The sequence below is a fragment of the Chrysemys picta genome, chromosome 8, assembly GCF_011386835.1.
Source record: "Chrysemys picta bellii isolate R12L10 chromosome 8, ASM1138683v2, whole genome shotgun sequence".
Classification (NCBI taxonomy): Eukaryota; Metazoa; Chordata; order Testudines; family Emydidae; genus Chrysemys; species Chrysemys picta.
The window spans coordinates 107,788,879-107,814,117 of NC_088798.1; the positions used below are offsets into that span (position 1 = coordinate 107,788,879).

General features: G+C 47.7%; 2 protein-coding genes across 4 annotated transcripts in view; one reads left to right on the forward strand and one right to left on the reverse strand.

Annotated features, from left to right (window-relative positions):
- The window catches only part of CYFIP2 (cytoplasmic FMR1 interacting protein 2), an 80,363-nt gene that overhangs the window by 22,716 nt on the left and 32,408 nt on the right, over positions 1 to 25,239 (forward strand). For 2 of the 3 annotated variants that reach the window (XM_024106804.3, XM_024106806.3), the window contains exons 8-23: positions 604 to 732; positions 4,163 to 4,267; positions 6,095 to 6,186; positions 9,617 to 9,734; positions 10,673 to 10,792; positions 11,049 to 11,174; positions 11,535 to 11,701; positions 12,012 to 12,159; positions 12,458 to 12,611; positions 13,172 to 13,328; positions 14,304 to 14,400; positions 15,499 to 15,575; positions 17,421 to 17,529; positions 19,213 to 19,332; positions 20,028 to 20,227; positions 20,536 to 20,623. In XM_024106804.3, coding sequence (XP_023962572.1) covers positions 604 to 732; positions 4,163 to 4,267; positions 6,095 to 6,186; positions 9,617 to 9,734; positions 10,673 to 10,792; positions 11,049 to 11,174; positions 11,535 to 11,701; positions 12,012 to 12,159; positions 12,458 to 12,611; positions 13,172 to 13,328; positions 14,304 to 14,400; positions 15,499 to 15,575; positions 17,421 to 17,529; positions 19,213 to 19,332; positions 20,028 to 20,227; positions 20,536 to 20,623 — 2,007 coding nt within the window. The remainder of the gene's footprint in view (positions 1 to 603; positions 733 to 4,162; positions 4,268 to 6,094; positions 6,187 to 9,616; positions 9,735 to 10,672; positions 10,793 to 11,048; positions 11,175 to 11,534; positions 11,702 to 12,011; positions 12,160 to 12,457; positions 12,612 to 13,171; positions 13,329 to 14,303; positions 14,401 to 15,498; positions 15,576 to 17,420; positions 17,530 to 19,212; positions 19,333 to 20,027; positions 20,228 to 20,535; positions 20,624 to 25,239) is intronic. The other variant, XM_024106805.3, reaches the window with a different exon arrangement.
- FNDC9 (fibronectin type III domain containing 9) lies at positions 20,643 to 24,599 on the reverse strand. Its single transcript, XM_008170082.4, has 2 exons — positions 24,477 to 24,599; positions 20,643 to 22,919 (listed from the first exon to the last, which is right to left on the reverse strand). The coding sequence occupies exon 2, from the start codon at positions 22,910 to 22,912 to the stop codon at positions 22,247 to 22,249; it is 666 nt and encodes a 221-aa protein (XP_008168304.1). The 5' UTR covers positions 22,913 to 22,919; positions 24,477 to 24,599; the 3' UTR covers positions 20,643 to 22,246.

Sequence of the window (25,239 nt, forward strand, 5' to 3'; positions counted from 1 at the left end):
AATGTAAAATACAGATGGATCTGGGAAGGGCCACACTCCACACTTCCACTCCATCTCAGGGACTGCAGATCAGAAAAGGGCTTTGAAAAATGCTCCTTCCTGATCCCAGGGTTTGTGCCGCTGAGGTAGAACATGACACAAAGACAAGAGAAGACACTAGCAGAGTGCAAAGTCTCCTCTTGAGCCAGATCATTTCTCTTCCTCCTGTCACGTCACAGTGTTATGTCTGGCTGTTACCCCCGGTTCTCTGTTGACCACACTGGAAGAATCAATCTAAGGAGGGAGTGTTGTTCCTGAGGGCCTGAGCGCTGGAGAAAAGGGGTTTGTTTCTCAGCCCCGGTGCCCTAGCAGAGATAACATTTCCTATACAGCCTCAGGTGAGGCTAGTAGGTGACATTCTCCTCCTGCGCCTGGTTCTGAAACCTTGGACACAAGCTCAGGATGACTAAGAACCACTAACTGTTTAACTAAACACAGACGGCCTGGTCAGTCTGCAAGCTGCAGGGTGAAAATCATGCTCCTCGGTCCTCCAAACGTTGCCTCCACCTTGCTCTCACTGGCCCTTCCAGGGTGGGATTAATGTGGGGCGTGTTGGTGTTTCAGTGTCTGCATCAACAGCTGGAAGTTATCCCTGGCTACGAGGAGCTGCTGGCGGATATTGTCAACATCTGTGTGGACTACTATGAAAACAAGATGTACTTGACGCCCAGCGAGAAGCACATGCTCTTAAAGGTGAATCCCTCGTACACGCGCTCTCGCAGTCTTTGGCGTTTGTTCCGTTTCTTAGTGGTGAAATCCCTTTGTGCTCCCACATGTTTTTTCTCCCCCTTTTTCTTTCCTTTGTTCCCTTCCTCCCTTGTGGTATCAGATTTGCGGGGGGTCTCTCCACGCACGCAGAGCCAGATTCTCCTCGAGCCAAGGGCTAGAATGACAAGGATGCAGCTTCTCCAAGGAATATCAAAGTTCCTGCCGAGCCATCTTGCTCCTTGAGCCCATTCTCCATCTTCCCTCCCTTAATCTTTTGCTCCTTCCTTCAGCTGGGAATCCATAATCTCCACCGCTTCCCCCACTTCCAACCTTTACTTCTCCCCCGCCAGGGCCCCGTGACAGTCCGTCCAGCTGACAGAGCTGGGCACAGCTCTAAGATGGGTCACTCAGGCATGTTCGGCAGCAATACCTCTGCCCGGGGGCTGAGTGTGCTGCCTTCATGGCATTCCCAGCGGCCAGAGCAGTAACTCATCCCTGTATGGCGCTTTCAGTAGATCACTAGCTTGGCTTTTCTCAGTCTGTTCTCTCTCCTCTCCTCTTTATTCTTCCTGTCCTTCTGCTATCCTTCCACAGACCCTTTCCCCCCTTCTTCCTTTCTCTCTTTCCTCTGCTCCCCGTCTCCCCTCGCCACCAGCTTTCTCCTTCTGGACCCTTTACAAGGTCGGCAACCCTGCCCAGCACGCCCAGAGGATGCTCAATGGCTGTTCTGTGCGTTCAGCCAGCAGGTGGAGCCTCTCCCTGATGAATGGGAAAGTTCTGTGCACAGCAGTCAAGTGGTGCTTCTGTTGTCACGCACGCACAAGTGTTTAGGAGCCGTTCTTTGCTTGCATGGGCCAAAATCAGCATCATGTGGCAAACCAAACCCTGGATCTGAATTCTCCCCCTCCCCCCCCCCAGGCTTAGGAGCCCCTGAATGTTGCTTCTCAGGCCCCTGGCTAGCAGGGATGGAACCGATTGTTGGAGTCTTTGGGCTCCTTCCAGCATTTGTGCCGTAACCCCAAAGAGGCCACACAGTGAACGGGTCAGGATCTCGGGCGAAGGTAGGCGGGACGAGTGGCAGGAGCTCGATAGGCAGGAACGACCGCCGGGGCTCAGAGTCCGTATCAGGGTCAATAGTCAGGCCAAGGGTCAAGCCAAAACCTGGTTGGGGATCAGGCCGAGGGTCAATACCGGGTGTCAGGGTCCATGTGAGTGTTCGGCTGTTCAAGCAGAAGTCATGGTCCTAGTCAGAGCTGAGGTCAATAGTGGGAGTTCACAAACAGAGAAAGCAGGGTGCTCATGGCAGCTAGCCACTGTTACCTGCTGAACACTCCCTGGCCTGCCCCTTGCGTTCATATAAGTACAAAGTAATGCACATCAGAAAACGTCATCCCAACTAGACATAGAAAATGATGGGGTCTAAATTTCGCTGTTACCACTCAAGAAAGAGATCTTGGAGTCATTATGGATCGTTCTCTGAAAACATCTGCTCAATGTACAGTGGCAGTCAAAAAAGCGAACAGAATGTTAGGAATCATCAGGAAAGTGATAGAGAATATCATAGAAAATATCATAATGCCACTATAGAAATCCATGGTGTACCCACACCTTGAATAATGTTTGCAGTTCTGGTCTCCCCATCTCAGAAAGTGTGAATTAGAATTGGAAAAGGTGCAGAGAAGGGGGATGGAACAGCTTCCATATGAGGGAAGATTAAGAAGACTGGGACTGTTCATCTTAGGAAGGAGATGACTAAGGAGGATATGCTAGAGAAGTCTATAAAATCATGAATGGCATGGAGAAAATTAATAGGGAAGTGTTGTTTACCCCTTCGCATACCAAAAGATCTGTGGGGAACCCTGTGAAATTAATAGACATCCCATTTAAAACAAACAGAAGAAGTACTTCTTCACACAGTGCCCAGTCAACCCGTAGAACTCATTATCATAGAATGTTTTGAAGCTGGAAAGTAGAACTGGATTCAAAAAAGAACTAGATAAGTTCATGGAGGATTGGTCCATCAATGGCTATTAGCCAAGATGGTGAGGGACATGCTCCGCGTGACTCTAAACGTCCAACTGCCACAAGCTAGGACTGGATGACAGAAGATGGATCACTCTAAATTACCCTGTTCAGTTCATTCCCTCTGAAGCATTTGGCACTGGCCACTGTCAGAAGACAGGATATTGGGTTAGATCAGTGGTTCCCAAACGGGGTTCGTGAACCCCTGGGTGTTCGCGAAATGTTACAGGGGGTTCTCGGGAAAAAATTCCCTAATGGCGGACAGAGCTGTCCCTAGGGACCTCAGGCACCATGGGGCCAGCAGCCCGGAGCCCCTGGACTTCCAAGAGCTAAGCAGATCAAAGCAAGCACATCTATCACACTGAAGAGATTTAAACTTCAAGACTCCTTATAAGAAATGGAAAGAGAGGTAGATATTTTTTGCTGTTTTTTAAATTAAATAGGCAGCTAGTATTGTTTTTAAAATTATTATGAAGAACAAGTTTAAGCTTTGTTGTAACATGCATTGTTTGCCTGGACTGCTCAAGACCTGAATGCTTGTGTAGGAGGAACTCTGTAAGTTGGCTTCTTAAATACCTTCATGCTTGTTTCACATCTGATACTCCTTGATGAAACATAGGAGCCTTGTCTTATAACAGGCTTATTCAAAGTGATACAAGCTACTAAAGTGAGATCTTGGAAGAGTGTTGCCGTTTTCATAATGTAATAAGAATATTGTAATGATAAATAATAATTAATAATAAATAGTGTGTAATAAGCATATCATAAAAACAAATGTTATATTTCCAAGATCACTGCTTTTATAATTTATACTCAGGTAAAAGAAAATCCCTGGAAATATTCATTTTTAGGAGGGAGTTCGCGAGACTTGACATTTTAGTGAAAGGGGTTCACAGGTTGTTAAAGTTTGGGAACCACTGGGCTAGATGGACCATTCGTCAGACCCAATATTGTCATTCTTATGAGATTGTTCTCAACATTTGTGAGTTTAATCTGGAGCAGAATGTTGAACTTTCCACAAGTGAACATGGCTTTTCATTACAAACAGGTTGAAATTTCACCAGGGGAAAAATTATGAATTTTTTCAAATTTGCTCTGGGATGAAATTTTTCCATTTTCATTTTAACATTTTATGGCAGCAGAAACCACCTTTTGTTCTTGAAAAAAAACAAATAAAGCAAAAGATCAAGGCAAACGTGTTATGCATCCACAAATATTTGATTTTCCTCACACCACCCATCGCCAATTTCACATGGCTAGAGCTGTGATACAGGACCCTGAAATAATGCCTTTTCATGCCCCATAAAAAGGAATTCCCTTGTGACCTATGCTATCTATTTATCATTTCATCACAATGACTCTAGCCTCTCCTGTTGTCTCCATGTTCTTCCAGGTGATGGGCTTTGGTCTGTATCTGATGGATGGGAATGTCAGCAACATTTACAAACTGGACACCAAGAAGAGAATCAATCTTAGCAAAATAGACAAGTTCTTCAAGGTCAGTGGCCTGTGCAGGTCGGGTTTGAGATTGATGTAAATTAATGATCCACACGGCTGGGGTGTGATTTTTAAAGCAAACAACAAACGTATTTAAAGTTCAGGAAAAGGCCGAAGGATCTTGAGCCTGATCCAGACCCTTCTTGAGACGGTGGAGACGGTTGGATTGCCATGAATCTGGGTAGCAGGTAGTGGTTTGTACGAGCTTGAGAAATACAGGGTTTTCCAGCCCTATTGAAATTCTAGTCCAATTCGGTATGGTCTCTGAGGTTAATGATTGGCTTTTCTTTTCTCTTTACACCACCATTGCCCTGACACACCATGAACCCAAGGAGCCAAACAACCCTTTGCCTTGCTTTGTGCATCCTCATTGCATCTGTAAATCAGAGCCCCTGTAGGATAAAAAAGTGAATTGGAAGCTTGTGTCCACCTCAAAATGCTCAAGAGGTTCCATAGAGAATTAATGCTGCGCTTTGCTGGAACAATTTCACTTCCTTCGTTCTGGGCTGGACTGTCGCTGTATGCCATGCTGTGCTCAGGGAGTGGGTTGCAAAGGGTCTGTGCAGGATTGGGAACACGCGGACAAGTGCCGCCTGATTCCACCCGGTTTCCTCCTGGGACTCTGCATGTCCACCCATACCAGACCAGGTCCACCAGCTGCTGCAGAAAAAGCAAAGGGCCAAGTCTCTGTCCTTATTCTGCCTCTCTTTCCCTCTTTGGGTAGTCCAGTACCTAGCCCTTAGCAGAGTGCCTGCAACCCCTGGCTTGGACTGCAGCTGTTCCCTACGTAGGAGAGCGTCTTCTCCCTTCCATTGCTCCCATGCACAGGGCCAGACATAAATTGGCCCTTTAGCTTTGGGTCACATCAGCACTAGCAGACATGGTAAGATCTGGCATTGAGTAGTTGTGGCTGCAGCAATGAACAGGAGAATAAAGCAGTTTTCCTTGTGAAAGGTATTGTATCCTATTAACTTGTCATTAGCTTTCCTTCCACTGAGTCCTTTGCCAATAACTTTCCTTTCATCAAGTCCCGTTGACTTAATTTTCCTCCTAAAACGAGGGGTGGGGGGAAATCCCTGTACTATTAACAATTTCTGCCTCATTTGAGTGAAAACAAAAACCAACCTTGTACTTAAATGGATGAATATTGCTAAACCACAAAAGAATTTTGCCCTCTTACATAGGGCTGCTGTTTGCTGCCTTGCCACTCTGATCACTTCCTATAAATCTATGGTGATGTCAGTGTAGGAGATGCGTTGAGCCCAGGAACTTGGGTTAGACTAAAGCATTTAGGTCCTCAGGAGACTAAACTGTTGTGTGCCAGGGGCAGAGAAGAGGAGAGACCAAGGTGTCACTAACGCCCGAGGCCATTTTTGAAGCAGCAGGAGCCCCGAATGCTAGCATACTGCTTTATTTCTCTTTGAGGGGGAGGGGAGGGATGGGGTGAGTTGTTCAGGGTTATGTATTTATCTTTTCTATAAATACACTCTTCTCTCTCCAGCAGCTGCCGGTGCTTGGGCATGGCCCATTGCTTAGGGACTCCCGGGGGCTGGAGATGTGACCCCGTACATTACTGAGCAATAAACAGGGTATCATTAAAACCAGGGGCCCGGAGGTCTATGACAGGATGATCCTCCATATGTAAAAAGCCTGGCATTAGTTTTCAGTCATTTTCATGATCTGGGATGCCTGTGCAGCTCCCCCTCGACTGGCAGGCCCGATCCAGCACCTTAGGGGCAGAGGATGCCTTCTCGTGTCCTTGTGTGTTGCTCTCCAGCCAAAGGAAAACCTCTCCCATATTTCAACCGTCTTATGTTTTCTTTTCCAGCAGCTGCAGGTGGTTCCTTTATTCGGCGATATGCAGATAGAACTGGCCAGATACATTAAGACCAGTGCTCACTATGAGGAGAACAAATCCAAGTGAGTGCCTGCCGTAATGTCTCTTGGCTTCCATGTGTCCGGAAAGGGGAAGGAGTTGTGACACTCCTCCTCTAGCGTGTGAGGTCTGTGCGCGGCTGGCTCCGGGTGCCCAAGGGTGCCCAAGGGTGCTTGGGCAGCAATGCACAGGAGCGAGTGTGCCAGAATGTGAGGTCAGTTGTCTGTGCAGGCATATACGCGTGTGTGTGAGAGACAGGTCGTTCCTGCAGGCACAAGTGAGTGAGTGTGTGTGTGTGTGTGTAGGAAAGTGAGAATGTGGACATAGAAGTGTGCCTATATGTAGGGTGCACTGGGTGTGTGCTCACAGTCATTGGTGATTGTGAGTGTGCATCCACGTGAGTGTGCGTGGGTGGTTGTGAGTTTAGGCACACGAGTGAGAATGCACCCAGGAGTGTCATATGGCTCCGTGCCCATGCTTGTGTACTTGCGTGGAGGGGAGGGGGTAGCTGTGAATGCAGGTCTGAGTGTTCACGGGATGGGCGTGTGGGCCCTCAGATGCACAGGCTGTGTGAATGTGAGTGATGTGTGCCTGCTCTGGGCAGATTTTAATCCACATTTTTGATCCGGGGTACAAAATCCTCCAGAGCATGAACACAGCACTGGATTCTATCTGAGCAAGAAGCAGGGCACCTTTTCCAGTGGAAGCAGTTACAGTGAAGCCACCCCACAGCCCTTCCCAGGCAGGAGGTTTTCATATGGGACACAAGGAATGAAACATGCACCTACCAGTCAGATCCATTTGACATGAATTTCTTAATAGTGGTGATTCCATTTTTCTCAAACCGTTTCTTTCCCGGGGCTCGGTGGTGCTGTGGGTTTGTGGAATAGTCTAGGATCTGGATTCAAATCCAGTTTAGCTCTCATGTGAAATGAGTGTGAAGCTGTCAATTTTAGAACACATCACATACACCCCAAAACACCCCTGTCTGCACAATTTGGTGCAGTGGTCAGTTACTGCTCCAAAGAACGTCAGAGATGGATATGGATATCCCTGTGATAGGTTGGGATTAAGATGAATTTGCAACTTTGCACATGGCACGTAAGCAGTGCCTGACTGAGATAAGCCTGGCTATTGTCCCAGATATCCATCTGGCTTTCCATGAGCATTCATCTGTGGGACCAAATGAAAGCAGCACATTTTTGTATTGCTTTTCTGTTATGTCTCCACTGTCCCAAGGAGCCTCTTAGTCCTTGATTGTTCCTAAACCAACATTGTCTGCTGTGTTAAACTGCCACTGCTGGTTTTTGTGAAGTGGACTCAAGTCCGCATAAAATGAGCTAAATGCTTCAAACTCAGTTCACTTCTCTCCTCAAAGTTAGCTTGAAGTGGAACCTCAAAAGTCATTAGTTCACTGATCCATCCACTCTAGCTATCCAGGCTCTTCTTCAGTGGTCTCATTAAGAGAGCAGTCTCCAGTCAAACTCTCTTTTCATTGGGCTAGGAAATTACACACACTGTTTAATCACCAGGCTTTCGTTTATATTCCAATTTCACAATGGAGGCCAGGAACACGTAGAATAGGCTTCCACTCCTCCCATATGGTTGGCTGGCTGGATGCATCCTCATGTACCTTCCCAACTTAGAATGTATCTTACCTTCCCTCATTCTTTGAGCTGTTTGGACAATGTTAATTATTTTTTTCACAAGGATGGTGGAATGAGGTTTCCAAAATTTCCACCAGAACTACTTCTTCTTTTTTTTTTTTTTTACAAAACGGGTTTTGAAAACATTTTTGGGAAACATTTTTGGTTGGTTGGTCCAAGTTTTCAGTTTCCGAAAATCAAAACTCAGAATTTTTTAACAAAACGTATCAATAAAAAAATGGAAATTTTTGGCCAAAGTGAAAATGTTTGTTTTGGTCAAAAAGCCATTTGTTGATTTAAAAAAATGTTTCAATGAAAATTTTCTACCAGCTCTCCTCATTTTGCCATCCTAGAGTCTAATTAGCTGTCTACCTGTCTGTCTAATCACTTTGCTAATGTGCCCATCACCACAGTATGCGGGCACCACATATCTCTCCTCGCCCTGTCTTGCTAATCACAGGATCCTTCTTCACACGCTTCCTAACTGAAGTTGCATGGGACTTTGGCGACGAAACTGCTCCAAGTGTGTGTGTGGGGGGGGGGCATTTATTCCCTGCACTCTTTTAGACTTGCATTTTCATCATTTTCCCCCTTTCTGTCCCTTCCTCCCACCTCCCTCGCTCCAGATGGAATTAATTGTATTTTTCTTGCACGGCATTTTATTTCTTCACTATGGACTACATTATATGTGGCAGGCCAGGCTGGTGCAGCATTGGCCATCCCTGTTAACCTGCCGATTCTCTTGTGGGAAGCACAGGACACTGAAATGGGTAAGAGCCAAGTCATGGGATTCTGGGATAGCACCATCCAGCACATAACAGAACTTCAGCAACCGCAAGCACCAGCGCCGGGAGCTTGTGTGGATATAGTCTCATGGGAATGTTCACACCACAAGCAACTTATTCAAGTCCCTCTCCTGTGCACAAAGGTGTCAGGCAGCATCCAGCCACGGAGCAGAAACAACACCTTGTGTCTTACCCTGGCCCGTCACGCGGCATGAAGAGCCAGTTCCGAAGACTCGAAGCAGTCGCCATGGCGATAGTTCATGAGAATCCCAGGGGCTGACATTTGTGCGATACGGCCAAGTTCCAAGTCTGGATCGTTCATGATCAGGAATTCGGGGGCTAAATTCATTGAATAGACCTAGTTCTTATCTACACTAATACTCTTTTATACAGGCCATGTAAAGGAGCCAGGACCCTCGCTTTAAGGTCCCTTAAAGCTTCCTCCCTGCGAAAGAGAATCCAGCCCAATCGCTTGTTCTCTGCATATTTAATTATACACAGGGTTTTTGCTGGGGTGGGAATATAATCCAGGACCAAAAGAAGAGTAGGAAGGAAGCACCTTTCCTGGCTGTCCACTGCAGGGGTACTTCCCCTCTTGTGGTAGAAAGCACAAACCAGGCCTTCAAGGCTGGACTCACAGAAGAGGATATTGTCCGGAGATGGATATCTTTAGGATTGGGAAGTAGGGATTGGCGATGCACAGCCTGCGTTGCTCTTACTCATCCCCATAGCAGCCTAGAGATGGCTGGCTGTTCACCTCTCTCCAGGGCTGGAAGGTAAGTACAGGAATTGAAGGAGGGTTGTCCTGGCAGAAGGGGTAGATGAGAACCCTGTGTAACACCATGTGAACCAGCCTCTGGACGGAGAAAGACCGTGCATCACACACACGCTGTGTCCAATGTCTCAGGGTGGGACGCTGTATGCTGGGTCCCGATGCTCTGAAGGTGGCAGGCTTTCAGAGCGCCCAGGGAAGGAGGCAGCTGAGCGGAAGGTCGTGTTCCGCCGGGTGCCCTCGCAGGTAAAGAGGCCGCTTTTCTGCCCAGGTGGACGTGCACTCAGAGCAGCATCAGTCCCCAGTACAACATCTGTGAGCAGATGGTCCAGATCCGAGACGACCACATCCGCTTCATCTCGGAGCTCGCTCGCTACAGCAACAGTGAGGTACGTTTGGGCAGCGGCTGCCTCAGGCCGCCCCCTGAGATGGCGGGCATCACCCGGGGTGAAGGAGGAGGAGTCCAGTGAGTGGTACAGCACATCACATCCATGTTCCATGGGGGGCAAGAGAGACATGAGTGGTACAAACTACTGCTAAAGTCATCAGTAGGCACAAGTAGTGTAAACCGGATGAGCTTCTAGGCATGCTGCAAAAGCCACTTATCTCTTTGTTACAATACGTAATTATTGACCATATAGTTCATATGAATAATATTGCAACAAAACATGTATAATTCATTACGTGTCAGAGCAGCTAGAGCTTTGCACAGGTGTCTTTTTATTATTGAAACTGAAATCAATAAAATACCTGCCAGGGCTTTGGAGGAAGAGTCATGGGAGAGACTAAAGGACCTGTCTTGCCATTTTGATGTATTGGCTGACTGAGTCCTTTCATATTTTCCTGTGATTATTATTTGCTGCTGGGTGATCGTTGGTCATTATTATCTAATTGGTCGGGTGCCTAGACCTTTGTGTATGGGTGTTTTTCTGTTGTTATTTAAATCAAAATAAAGGGGTTCACAAAGAGCTGTCTTATATTTGGGGCACCTCAGGGAAATCTCTGAGACACTGGGACGATAAGGAAGGAGTTGTATTTTCTCTTATGTTATAGGAGAGACACCACTGAGACCCAGGTCTGTAGGAAATACGCTGCTTGTGCGCTTATGAAGAGTCATGTTGAGCTAGGATTGTAACAATAGTTTGCTTTTCGTGTGGGGGACACATTGCCCGCTGCATTTTTGGCTCAGATTATAAAACCACATGACATTTATTTCACCTGGGAATCAGGGGAGCTAGACCTCTCATTCCGTAGCTTGCAGTCATGGCTGAAGAGCATGGCTTTGGGTTTATGACTCTAATTTTGCCACTGTGTGGGGAATCTCCAGGTGGTCACCGGCTCGGGGCTGGACAGCCAGAAGTCAGATGAGGAATACAGGGAGCTCTTTGACTTGGCTTTACGGGGGCTGCAGCTGCTCTCCAAGTGGAGCGCCCATGTCATGGAAGTGGTGAGTACCAACAAGGGTAACATCCCCACCAGGTGCTTGCCGTGATGGCCGGGGATTTTCCCGGTCAACGAGAAATGTGAAAATGTAGTCAACTTGTTTTCAAGCTTCCCAAAGGAGTTATTATCTATAAACAACAGTAGTGGAGGCGCAGACGTGTTTTTCTAAAAGGATGGAAAGCTCTCTTTGTGTGATGCACATTTCAGTTTGCTCAGCTGTGCTCGTTACTAGTTGCACTGGTTTTATTTTCTCCTTCCAGTATTCTTGGAAGCTGGTACATCCCACCGATAAGTTCTGTAACAAAGATTGCCCAGGCACCGCTGAGGAGTACGAGAGAGCCACCCGGTACAACTACACCAGCGAGGAGAAATTTGCCTTTGTGGAGGTAGGTGCTAAGAGTGGCTTGTTTTGCCCAAAGGGCTGGGCAGCCCTTAGAAGGAAGGATGGTCTGATGGCTAAGGCAGTAAGCTGGTAGATCTGAATTCAATTCCCTGCTCTGCTATAGATTCCCTGTGTGACCTTGGGCAAATCACTTAGTCTGGGATTTTCAAAGCAGTCTAGGGGAGTGACACACCCAATCCCCCACTGACATTCAATAGGAGTTGGGCACTTAACTCCCTTCACAATCCCAGACTTCATGTCTCAGCTCCCCAGCTGCAAAATGGAAATAATACTCCTTCCTTCGCCAACAGAGTTACCTCTGCCAACACAAGGAAATTTATCTAGTTTTGTTCCTTTTACCCAGGTAATTGCCATGATCAAGGGTCTACAAGTGCTGATGGGCCGGATGGAGAGTGTCTTTAACCAGGCCATCAGAAACACTATCTATGCAGCTCTGCAAGACTTTGCCCAGGTGACTCTCCGGGAGCCCTTGAGACAAGCAGTCAGGAAAAAGAAGAACGTCCTGATCAGGTGGGGTCCAAAATATAATTTAAAGCATATCGCTATGTAGTGTGCTCCTGTCTTGCCTAGCACTCGTGAGCAACAGACACATAACGAACCAAGGTGAGTTGCTCGTCCTCGTGTGACCAACGCACCTGTAACCATCCAGTGGGGACAGGCCAACCCTGGTGAGCCACCCTCCCAAAACTAGCTGGTGCGAGAAGCCATCCCACCATGAGTCCATTCACAATGTGTTTTCCCTTCTTTTATGAGCATGGCATTGGGCATTTTCTCCTTACATTAAATGGCAAGTTTTAAAGTTTTGCTTTCACCATCCCAGTGTCCTTCAGGCAATCCGGAAGACGATCTGTGACTGGGAGGGAGGTCGGGAGCCCCCTAATGACCCCTGCCTGAGAGGCGAGAAGGACCCCAAAGGTGGATTCGATATTAAGGTCCCTCGACGAGCAGTGGGTCCATCGAGCACACAGGTACGTTAACCGTCTCCACTTCCCCAGGGAGTCCTGGGGCCATAAAGTCATCCAGCGGTGGCCCATTCTGGGGGTTAGCTGTTGGTCCATATAGTCTCCTCTTTTCCAAAGTTTTTGCATATGTCTTACGCAGGTGGCTCCCATTGTTGCCTTTGGTGCATCGCTTGTCCTACAATACATGCTAGGGCCATCTTCTTTGTGGGTCTCTAATTAATAATGGAAGCAGGGATGGGGGGGGCTTGCTTGTAGAGCACCATGTGCTGCTGTATCAGTCAGGATGCTGCTGGTTTTTTTAAAGCTTTACATGGTGCGGACCATGCTGGAGTCGCTCATCGCAGACAAGAGCGGCTCGAAGAAGACTCTGAGGAGCAGCTTGGATGGGCCAATAGTCCTGGCCATTGAGGAGTTCCACAAGCAGTCCTTCTTCTTCACTCACCTTCTCAACATCAGCGGTGAGGCGATAGCCGAGGCGGACTTGCACCCGGCCCTGTCCGGCTGTGCTGCACAGGCGGGACGGGCGTAGGCAGCCTGGTGCGACGGGTCGTCTTGCTCAAGAGTGGTCTTGCCAGCAGATTTTACTTTGAGTCAAAGGTTTGCACTTGGGTCTGATTTCAGGCATGTTATCAGTTACCCTGGCCACCTCTTCAGTGAAGATGAGTGCTACAGCGCTAGCAAAGGAGGGGTGGTCTTGTGGGAAGGCTCTGGGCTCTTTTCCTGGCTCTGCCACAAACTCCCTGTGTGACCTTGGCCAAGTCATTTGATCTCCCTGAGCCTCGGTGCCCCAGTTATAAAGTGAGGATCATAATCCTTTCTTTCTCCTACCCTACGGTGCTCAGGTACCATGGCGATGGGTGTGGTTTAAGAACTGTGATGGAATAGAATAGTTAAACCGCATTTAAAATAAACGCTACGCCTAGCCTACAGGGCCTGCCCTTTGCTGTAGGTTTCCCCTAGTTCTCTTGCAGACAGTAAACTCCGTGCCCTCCCGGTGTGGGGGAAATTCTGTTTCCAGAAGCCCTGCAGCAGTGCTGTGATCTGTCCCAGCTCTGGTTCCGAGAATTCTTTCTGGAGCTGACCATGGGCCGTCGGATCCAGTTCCCCATCGAGATGTCCATGCCCTGGATTCTCACGGACCACATCCTGGAAACCAAGGAACCCTCCATGATGGAGTAAGAGCCTAAGGGTGGCGGTGGGTGGGTTCGTTAGCTGGACCTCAGGGCACTAAGGAGCCTATCCTAGGGGATAGAAGTTTTGTAAGAGGATTATAATAAGTATTCGAGTGTATATGTGACTTCGTGATACAGTTGTGCGCGACCGGTCCTTTTGTTCTGTTTTTACAACGCCTAGCACACCCTGGCTGGGGCTCTCAGGCACTGCCGTAATACAAGTAATAAATAATACTAACTCTTGTGCCATTTGTTATGCATTATAACGGCTTCCTTGTGAAAGAAATTGTTTTCCACTCTAGGGGCAGGTGCTGCAGACACTAACGTTCCTTTGCAAAGCTAGAGAAGCACAGAAGTTTCTTAAAGGGCAGACAGTGAATTTCCTGGCATGGATAGGGGTGCAGGGGACCCTCAGCTAGCAGAAAGCCAGCTCTCCTCTAGCCACTTCCAGCAACTGTGATCTAGGGACTGTGGGGGGAATTTCAGGAGCTGGAGCAGATGGAGCTGAATGGTGCGAGGTTGGAGAATTCTCCATTCCAACAGCCCTGCCTGGGCTGGAGTGGTTGCAGATGGGCCATATACCTTGTACTGGTGCTCAGTGCATCGTTGCCATATGTGGGGTTGGGAAGGAATTTTCCCCCAGGTCCGATTCACAATGAGCTTGGGGGTTTTATGCTTTCCTCTGCAGCGTGTGGGTTGCTTGCAAGGATTATCTGGGTATATCTCACTTCATCCTCCCCCTGCTGCTGTGGGAGCCTTGGACACCAGCGCACCTTGGTCCCTCCTGTTCTTTGCCTGTGGCACATGGTAGTCGAGTCTCCTGTGGGCCGCAAGACTTTGGTCTCATTGCGATTGTTGGGTTGAGTGTGTGGGTGGTGGTGGTGCCCTGTGATTTATAGGAGTTGAGACTAGATTAGCAGATGGTCCCTTCTGACCATAAACTCTATGACTGTAACATGAACTGTTTTCTCCCCTCAGGTACGTGCTGTATCCCTTGGACCTATACAACGACAGCGCATATTATGCCTTAACCAAGTTTAAAAAGCAGTTCCTATACGATGAAATTGAAGCTGAAGTAAGCTCTGGTTTTCTTTATTCGTCTCACCGTGCTATGAATGAAGCGCTCCCTCTTGCTTCACCAATGTGTCCTGTTTGACTGAACAGACCAATTTTTCAGTGAATTAATTAGAGGCATTCCCTAAAAAAAAAAAAAAAAATACTGAGAAATATTCAAGAGAAGGCCACAAATTTCCAAAGGCGCCTTTGTGTGCCTGCTGACCAATGGCCCAATCGGCAATCAGCTCCATGTGGAGCCAGAGAAAGCAAAATATTCACGTCCGGGGTGTGTAAAGTGTGACTGATGGCCGAAGAGTCATGAGATGTCAGTGGGGGAAAAGGCGGGAAAGGACATGGAGAGCAGAGCTGGGCAGTTATTTTCAGCAAATAGCAAATTGGCCAAAAAATGCATTTTTCTTAGCATCAAAACGATTTGCAAATTTGAATTGGAATTGTGTCAGGGCGTTTTCTTTCCGTAACTGTCAAAGCCTTTCATTTCGACGTTTTTGAAACAGGCTGTTTTGACGTTTCGTTTTGAATTGACGTCTCGTTTCGAAATGCCATTCAAAATGGTTCGTTCAGCTCGTTTCATTTCAACAAGAAAAACCAAAATGTTCTGTTTCAGTTCAAATCAACATTGTTTTCCAGATTTTTCACTCAGCTCAAACTGAGAGATAAAGAGGACAGGGGATGGGAGAGGATGGCTTTTATGGTAGGATTCATAACAGGCAAGAAACATAAATGCTCGATGGTCTGCATTCTTTTATCATAAGAGCGTGGAAACCCCTCTGCTGGGTGACAGGAAATGTAGGGTAAAGTGCTTTGTTAGTGATGGCGTTTTATTAAAACAGTTGCAGGGTAGCAGCCGTGTTAGTCTGTATCCTCAAAAAGAACAGGAGTACTTGTGGCACCTTAGAGATGCTCTAATAAGTTTGTTAGTCTCTAAGGTGCCACAAGTACTCCTGTTCTTATTAAAACAGTGTTTCTCTCTCTCTCTCTCTCTCTCACACACACACACACACACACACACACACACATACACGCTCACACTTGTTCTAAGAGCCTATTTCTTCAATGTTGTTTACACCCTGGTGATGTATATTTCTTTCTCTGGCAGGTGAACTTGTGTTTTGACCAGTTTGTGTACAAGTTGGCAGATCAGATCTTTGCCTATTATAAAGCAATGGCGGGCAGGTATGAGAATCCCATTGCTGCTGAGTGTTGTTATTCCTGTTTGCTCTGCGTTATCCTCTAGAGGCAGGGTTCAAGGATGGGTTGTGCTAGGTGCTGCAGGCACACAATAAAAGAGACAATCCCTGCCCCAAAGTGCCTCCAGTTGGTACCTGTGACCAGACCACAATAGATGGATCCAACAAATAAATTGAGGGGGGGAGACAAAGCTAACAGCAAAACAAAAATTAGCATAATGAGAAGCAGTCTGAGCACATTGTCGTGAATGCTAACGCTGCAACCTGAGCCCATGGCGAGGTTCCCCATATAAGCGGGGTGCAGTGGACAGGGCAGGAGTGGAGGTCATCAGGAAAGAAATGGAGCATGCAATAGTACTGGTGCCTAGTATTGGTCAGCCATGATCCTTTTAACCATTTAAAGGCATACCTGGCATTAATGAGCCAGTCCTACCCTTACCCGGTGGCCATAATGCAGAACCTTGGCTTAACACAGGATACAGTGAGGGGAGGAACAAGGAGAACCCCAAAAGGAGAGCTTCAGCCCCTGTGACCAGCAAGGAAATGTCCAGGATTTGCCTACAGATATCCCCAAATTACATTCACCCTGATGGAAGACTGGTGGTCTCCCGCCAATGAAGTCATTCCCTGAAGCAGCCCATCAAGAAGGCCGCCCATCCGTGAAAGAGTCCCAGTGTCAGCTACCCAGTACCTGCCAACACCTACACGTGTCAGAACCAGCCGTGCACTCATTGGGCTTGTCTAGACAGAGAGTTAGCGTGAATGGGAGTAGGTCAGTGCGCACTTGGGAACTTTTAGTGTGCGGTAGCAGGGCCCAGGCAGGCCGTTAGGACAGGGCACACAGGCGCTCTGTAGATGTACACTTCGCCTTGCCACGCACCCACTCTCCATTTACGCAAGCTGTTGGTGGTGCGTCCGTGAACGATGGACAGCATGGCGGCAGCCCCTGGATAATGACGGCAGCAGTGAGTTTGACGAGGTGGGGGTGTCGAAGAGTGACTCACCAGCCAGCGCGCCACCTCGTGGCTGGGGGCTGCCTGTCAGGACCTGCCCCTTAGACGCCGCCTGCCAACAGCCATTCGGCCCCTGTGGCGGTCTGTCTCTTCTAATGACTCGGTGCTCCAGCCAGGTCACGTTCAGTCTCACTCCTTCCGGGGTATCAGGTGTCCACTACATCCTCCACCCCTCCCGGGCTGCTCTTTAACCCCACTCTTCTTTCAGAGTAGCGGGTTCCCAGGCGTCTCCCTACCATCCCCAGGCAGACTCCAAGCCAAGCCACTGCTGCCTGCCCGGGGTGTATGCTTTTAGACCCTCTGGGTTCTCTCCATCTCCCTGTTCCTCTTCTGGAAGACTGACCCTAGAGGCTATCCTGCTGGAGTCTAGACCCTGTTTCAGGGCCCACTGTGGGGCTGGCTCCATCCCTGTGGGTGCCTTTCCCAGAGAGAGGGAACTCTACCCCCCTTCTGCCGAGCCTCCTCTCCCTGGGTCTCTCTCCTCGCTGGCTTGAGCTCCTTCCTTGAGGAACACCCAGCTCCTCCCCAGCGGAGACTGATAATAAACGGTGCCTAGCACACCCTCTAGTTACAGCCAAACGCTCGGGCACCTGTTCACCCTTTGTCTACCAATGTGGGGTTATACACCCTCATGACATAGGGGTATAAAAATATGGTTAAAGAGAGGGAGGAGGGGTTGGGAGAACCCTCCCAGCTCATAAAGGGGATGACTCAGAGAAGGCGGGACTCAGAAGGGGATGTACTTGCCCTTGGAGAAGATTAAGAGGAAGGAGAAGGGATGATGGGGCAAATGTACTGATAATATTTTCCTTTTCCAGTGTCTTACTGGATAAACGTTTCCGGGCTGAATGTAAGAATTATGGCGTGATTATCCCTTACCCGCCGTCCAATCGCTACGAGACGTTACTCAAACAGAGACACGTCCAGGTACAACAGACGCAGCAGCCTCAGACGTTTCCTAAAGGTCTTTTGATCTCAAGGGGATTTAGCCAGGTCCTACTGTCAACTGAAAATGTCAGTGTCCAGTGTCACGGAGTCCCCAGGCGATGCTCTGGAACTGCTCCCCACAAAGCCAGGCAGGACTCTGGGGAAGTCTCCTCTCCCTTGGAGCAGACTGTCTCCAGGGCAAGGAGCTCACACGGCTTCACCTCCTGGGTCTGACCTTGGAGCATTCAGCATCCTCTGCCCCTCCGTGCGCTTCCCACAGCAAGTCCGCCCTGGCGGGGTCCTGGGGAAGCCAGAGGGTCCTGCACGCACCCCCACTTCGCAGTCAGACATGACTCTTAACCAGCCAGTAAATCAGAGGTTTATTAGATGACAGGAACATGGTCTAAAACAGAGCTTGTAGGTACAGAGAACAGGACCCCTCAGCCGGATCCATCCTGGGGGGCAGCGAGCCAGACACCCACGTCCGCACTCACTCCACGTCCCCAGCCAGCTCCAAACTAACTCACCTCCAGCCCTTCCTCCTCTGGGCTTTTTCCTTTCCCGGGCCAGGAAGTCACCTGATTGCTTTGTTCTCCAGCACCTTTAGCTATCTCCTTATGGGGGAGGAGTTGCCAGGAGACACAGTGTCGGCCATTTATGCACACTGGCCTTTATCCCACCACCTAGAGACTTAAGAAATGCATAGGGGAAACTGAGGCACCCCTATAATATTCAGAGAAAACATTAAGAACTGTCCCACTTCGTCACATCTAGGTCATGTTCTTTTGCTGGGTACAGTCACGATTAATGACCACAGATTTCCTATATTTAAGAAGTAACTGGAAAACTGAGTCAAAAGCATTTATTATTATGCTGACAAGGCGTATTCAGGTCTAGTGAGTAAGGAAAGATTGGTTATTTACCTTCCAGGTTCCGAACTCCCCTTTAGATAGAGATAGACCCAACCAGCGAAGTTTTGATCCACTGGCATTAGAAAAGGTTCAGAGAAGAGCAACTAAAATGATTAAGGGTTTGGAACAGGTCCCATATGAGGAGAGATTAAAGAGGCTAGGACTTTTCAGCTTGGAAAAGAGGAAACTAAGGGGGGGATATGATAGAGGTCTATAAAATCATGAGTGATGTGGAGAAAGTGAATAAGTAAAAGTTATTTACTTGTTCCCATAATATAAGAACTAGGGGCCACCAAATGAAATTAATGGGCAGCAGGTTTAAAACAAATAAAAGGAAGTTCTTCTTCACACTGCGCACAGTCAACTTGTGGAACTCCTTGCCTGAGGAGGTTGCGAAGGCTAGGACTATAATGGGGTTTAAAAGAGAACTGGATAACTTCATGGAGGTTAAGTCCATTAATGGCTATTAGCCAAGATGGGTAAGGAATGGTGTCCCTAGCCTCTGTCTGTCAGAGGGTGGAGATGGATGGCAGGAGAGAGATCACTTGATCATTACCTGTTAGCTTCACTCCCTCGGGGCACCTGGCATTGGCCACTGTCGGTAGACAGGATACTCAGCTGGACAGACCTTTGGTCTGACCCAGTACGGCCATTCTTATGTTCGTATGCTTTTATCAGAACTTTCTCCACCTTCCAGCTGGTTTGGCTCTGTGGCTCTAGTTTGGATCCATCTCTCCCTTTTCCCACTCATATCTTTTCCTCTTGTCCACAGCTGCTGGGTAGATCAATTGACCTGAACAGGCTCATAACTCAGCGTATTTCAGCTGCAATGTACAAATCGTTAGACCAGGCCATTAGCCGCTTTGAGAGTGAAGACCTGACCTCCATTGTGGTAAGCTCAGTGTTTGTTTGAAAGGGCTGTAGAAAATCTGAGAGTATGATACACTGACATCGTATGTATATATACCATTGTCCACTACTGCATTGAAATCACATAGACAGTAGTTTTCTACCCATCTGTGAATTCTCTTCTTTCTGTCCTATCTTCGGTATTTCTAGGGCTCCCATCATCCACAAAGGGACTATATTTGGGAGTTGCATAGTGAGGGATCTTCATAGAGCACAGATGGTAGAGTCCTGTGATTTGGGAGAAGAAAGTCCTGAGTTTAATTCCCCCCACTGCATCCATGTGGCTAAATTCTGGATTGCCGTGCCTGTGTGCATATGGTTCACAGCCACTGATACATTGCAGGGCTATCAGAGTCGAGGAGTGTATAATTATCCGTTTCCACATATCAGGGATTCTGATGTGAAAGGTGTTATTCTAGCAAGGATATGCTCCGTGGGGAACAACGGCTTTTCACCACCTGTAGGAAGGGAAATGGTAGAATGGGACCCCTGGAGTACAAGTGCAAATGCCCTTGGCCTTTTGAGTTCAACCAATGTCTTTAATATTTGATACATCCTCACCTGGAAGACCGTGTGTGTGTGTGTGTGTGCATAATCATCTCCATGCTGATTGAATAAGACTTCTATTATGATCTTGATAACACATAAAATCTGCTGCTGTTGCTTTGTCTGGTGCAGGAGCTGGAGTGGCTCTTGGAGATAAATCGTCTGACACACCGGCTGCTGTGTAAGCACATGACTTTGGACAGTTTTGATGCCATGTTCCGAGAGGCCAATCACAACGTCTCTGCGCCTTATGGACGCATCACCCTGCACGTCTTCTGGGAGCTAAATTTTGACTTTCTACCCAACTACTGCTACAATGGCTCCACCAACCGGTAAGAAAAAATAACAAGCAAGGGCATCTGGAGGCTCTGTTTCAAAACTGGACGTAACTCACCGCCCCCACACCCGCCACACAAAATGCACACGATTCATGCTGACAACAGCAGGTTTCCACTCGGCACCAGGGCAGTAGTGTTTTCATTTCCCATGTGATGCACCATTGCATTTTAGAGATAAGCTTTAACCTCTCAGCTCTGCTAAGCTTTGAAAGAACAATTCAGGGTTTGCATGTAACAAACAGTGTGGCTGGACTGATATGCAATTAACAGGCCCCGTCTTTTCCTCCCCACACTCCCCACAGGTTTGTACGGACAGCGATTCCATTCACCCAGGAACCACAGAGAGACAAGCCAGCCAACGTCCAGCCGTATTACCTCTACGGATCAAAGGTCAGTAACGAGCCACATCAACCAGGAAGAAGGACTTTATTTAGGGAGGATGAACAAGGAGAAAAGCAGGTTGTACACAGAAATCAGTCACGGGGTGGGAAATGCCAGGAAAGGCTCATTAGCGGAACGGCAGAAACACACAAGTCGGCTTGGCTTTGCTGAGACCGAAAAGCTGCCAACAGTTCACAGCCCGGTGTTGGTGACCAACACACGGACAGAGCCACTGCACAGCCCCTGTCTAGAGATGCAGAGATTAGAATGGATTGGTGAGACTTAGCGAGAGGCTCCCCTCCCACCCAGTTATACGGTACCACAACAGCACTGGGATCCCTGTAGTTTGAAAGGTGAATGATTGGAATGGTGGTGTGTATGTATATATATATATTGCTTGTCGTCAATGTCAGGCAATCTGTCAATCAGATGTATATGGCAGCCTTGTTTACATAGAACTGGGTGGGGGGGGGGCTGGGAGGTAATGGTAGTGGGCTTGAGTGAGTTTTATTACCAGGGAAAGGTGACTGAAGGCCCTGTGAGATGACTGCACAGCACAGATACAGCACGTGCAGGGGCATGGCAGGCTTGTCTAGTGACCTAGAAGTAGACAACTCAATATTCCATTCCTAGAGCCCCAAGCTACCCATAACCCCACCCAAAATGGCTGATTGGTTTTCCCCTTAAGCAATTCTGTAGGTGAAAGGTTCTGTCGGAGAAAAGTTCTTTCTCTGCTTCCACAGTTCCCTGAAGACTGAAGTCCCCTAAGCAGGGCCAAACCCTGTGAGGTGAATGTAGAGCCAGCAAAGTCTATGAGACTTGCAGGTACTCAGGCCTTCTCAGGATTTGGTCCCCAGTGACTAAGTACAACACAGGCAGCTGCACTGCAGGGTGTAACTGGAACAGTCCCAGGACTTGTGCTGTCTCCCACTAAAGTCTAGGGAAGTTTTACCTTTGACCTCAAAGCAAGCAGGATCAGGCCTACAGTTTAGTTCCATCTCCAAGTCCCTTTCTGCAGGGAGTGCCTGCTATCAAGGGGTGCCAGTTGTGGTGGTGATTTGGGGACGTGGATAGCTACCCAGCTGGAAGCGGACTGTGAGCCTCCAACCTGTGTCAGGAATGGTGTGTTTTCAATGTGATAGAGCCCCGAGAGCCCGTTGTGTGACTCGGTCTCAATGTGCAGATCACTGACTGTCCTGTTGTGTAGCCAGTCTGCTCAAATGTTAATGCTCTTCAACTAGGCAGAAAGGGCTGTTTCTAAACAAGTTAACTCCAGTGTCTTTATTCCACTCTGTACCTCTCCAAATACATATCACATCTGCTACGCGGGTGTAAATCGGGCGTCACTCCACTGAAGGGAAGTTTATTGAGAGTTGAATGTGGCCTTAATTTCTTAGGGGCTTGTTTTTTACTGATTTCTTAAATTTACTGTCAAGTATAGAATGGAACCGATTTTTTTTCTCTAATTTGGCAAAAATTGTCACCCGTGGCTGCCATTTTTCCACCCCAAGGCAATGTAGTAAGAACACCGATGCATGTCAGGTCAACATTTGCAGCGTGAGAGCAGCCCCACTGAAATGAAAAACAAATTGCTAGGCTTTCCGCATGCTGGGAGCAACTTTTATTTCCCTTTCATTTGAACCCGTGCTGAGGTAAGATGGCCCTTTTGTCATCACTGCTTTGGGTTGGAAAGAAGCAGTGGGGGGACCTATACGGGCTCTCTGTCGTGAAACTGGAACTCCTCATTAGGACAGCCGTCATGGGGACCTCCAACAGCTCCTCCTTCATTCTGGTGCTCAGAGTCCCCTCAGGTGAGCTTGTCTGTTCACCCGCTTCCCTCTCTGGGTTGGCACTGTACTGCCCCAGCCTTGACACTGTGTGGCACCTGGAGGACCAGAACTGCAAGCAGCCATAGACCAAGAAGGCCGTAAAGCAGAGAAGCAATAGGCTACTAACCATCCACATGGAGGTGGCAGATTCCTGCTTCAAGCCGCGCAAGGCCAGCGGGTGCTGGTCGAGGGTGTGAAACGTTGTGCAGTGGTTGCTGGAGGGGTAGGAGTTTTTACATGTGACGCACAGGATGTAGACGGTGGAGGGAGTGAGTCTGTGGAGGACCAGGGAGCTAAGGGAGTGGGGGACCCTCTCCTCGCGGTGGAAGTTCTGGCGCAAGTAGCCTGCGAAGACGCTGTTCCAGTTGGGACGGTACATGACGTGGTAATAATTCTCGGGGCAGGGGTTGTTTGTGGACCAGGAGATGGTGGCTCTTGTGTCAGAGACGTTGCGGACTTCAATGTTCATGGCGGCTCTGAAAGCAGAAGCAAGGAAATGCTTAATATCCTGGGCCTGAGCCAAGGCTACTGAAATCAGCTCGGCTCTTTCCACTGACCCCGAGGCCCTTTCGATCGGGCCCATATGGTCTTCAGAAGTAAAGGGAATTCGTAATAGCTAAAGCTGGGTGGAAAATGCAGAGACACGTTTGTGAAAAACGTTCAAAGCTTTCTGGGAAGTTTTTTTTATTGACATTTTGTATTTTAAAAATTTGCTGGCCAAGAAAACAGGGGGGAAAAGTTTTGTGGGGGAAAAAAAGGCAAAACTTTTCATAGAAACGTCAAAAATTCAATAGCTTTCCGTCAGTCCCAGTATTATCGGTGGGACTCCACAGTTCGGTGGCAATGGTTATTTCCAGCCGTCTGGTACACTAGAATAGAACTGATCAATTCAGCATTTGCACGTATCAATACAGTTCTGCCAATAGCACTCTCACCTTTGTCTTAGATAACTATATAGTACCTATCACCGCACAGTCGTCAATATATTTGCCTTCCCAATAGCCCTGTAAAGTAAGACAGTGCTATTGTCCCCATTCTACAGATGGGGAAACTGAGTCAGAGAGAGGCTAAGTGACTTGCTCAAGGTCATACACGAAGTACGTAGCAAAGCAAGGAATTGAATGTGAGTCTCCCAAGTCTCAGGCTAATACCCGAACCATTAGACCATCCCACCTCATTACCAGAAAGTCACCTGTCCGAAATAACAAATGGGACGTGGGTTTGTCCCTGATGCTCAGATCAGACATTAAACCTCTGCACCTCGTTGCTGGGTCTAGCTAGAAGTTTATGCTCCCCAAGGAATGTACAGAACATTGCAAATTTGGTTAACTTAAATGAGTAGTTAGTTCAACACAAGTCTTTCTCTTGCTTGAGCTTCCTATAAACATTTGGACTGTAAATCAAAGTTCCGTAGCACTCACTGGAAGAGTGCACGGTGACTGTCGGATTTGCCTAAGCACTCACTGCATTTTCAGTCGCTAACTTGTTGCTTTAGAAAGCACCAGGTCTGCCAATATGCCATGTGTTGTGCCAATCAGGGATCCTGATTGGAGAGCTTGCTTGCTACTGCAATTCAAATAAATTCAATAATAACAATAGTCAAAATAATAAAATATAGTCAGGAAATAGACTTTTACCACCATGCTTATTCAGCAGGTGAATTTTATTGAAATCTACCGTTTAGCTTCAGTCAGGGATTATTTTGGTAGGGCCCCTCTAGTGGGTCACGTAGTCCCTTTCCTAACTTCACTGCAGGATCAATTCCTCTCTACAAATTCATTTCTATAAAGCAGAAATGTTCAGCTCTTCTCTGCCTGCTGTCGGCAATATTTACTTCTTTGCTAACCAGACTAAAGCTATCCATCTGGATTGTCTCTCTTTTCATTTGCTTTCTTTCTCTTTTCCTATGTTCTTCTTTAATTCAAGAAACAGCTCATCTTAACAATTGCTCTGTATCCGACTTTCCTCTCATGAACAGCTAAACACATGCACACATAACAGAGTAGCTACATAATCATAAAAAAGCCATTTACCTTTCTTGGCATTTATCTTAAGCAGTGGCCAATAAATGTTCAGTCATGAGACATGAATCTGAGCTTGTGATGTCTTGCCTTCCTCTCCACAGCCAGAATCCCTGGATAACTCCCTTGGTTGCGGGCTGATTAAATCCATCACCACTCCATAGTCTTGTATTATACCCTTCTTTGATTGCATCATCACTCGCCATAGCAACCAATAGGAAACTGTAGTCAAGCATCTTTCAGTGAATTGCTGAGTGCTGTCCCTAAAAGCTTTTGTCTGGGAGAAGTATTTGTCCATGAAGCTGAAAGAACCAGACATGGTAGTTTTGTTTTCTCGCTCTTTTTTAAATGGGGGCTAATTAGCAGGAAAGCGACTGCAGCCAGCCAGCTCCCTGCCTCCTTTTGTCTCAGCCCCATTATCGGTTCTCTAAATGGCATTCATAGGTTCATAGATTCCAAGGCCAGAAGGGACCATTGTCAGCATTGCATTAGACTTTTCGCTGCTAGATTGAAGAGCCCATTATTAAATATTTGTTCCCCATTGAACAAATCTGTCCCTGTCAAGGTCCCTTCCGGTCCTACATTTCTGTGATTCTGATTCTACGGAGGTACTTACACCATGTAGGTCAAGTCACCCCTTAACCTTCTCAAGTAAACTCAACTGAGCTCCTTGAGTCTATCATGACAAGGCAGATTTTCTAATCTTTTAATCCTCTCTTAACCCTCTCTGATTTATTAACACCCTTCTTGAATTGTGGACACCGGAACTGGACAC

Coding starts and splice junctions, on each gene's coding strand:
- FNDC9 (XM_008170082.4), bottom strand. CDS start 22,912: ATGAACATTGAAGTCCGCAACGTCTCTGACACAAGAGCCACCATCTCC.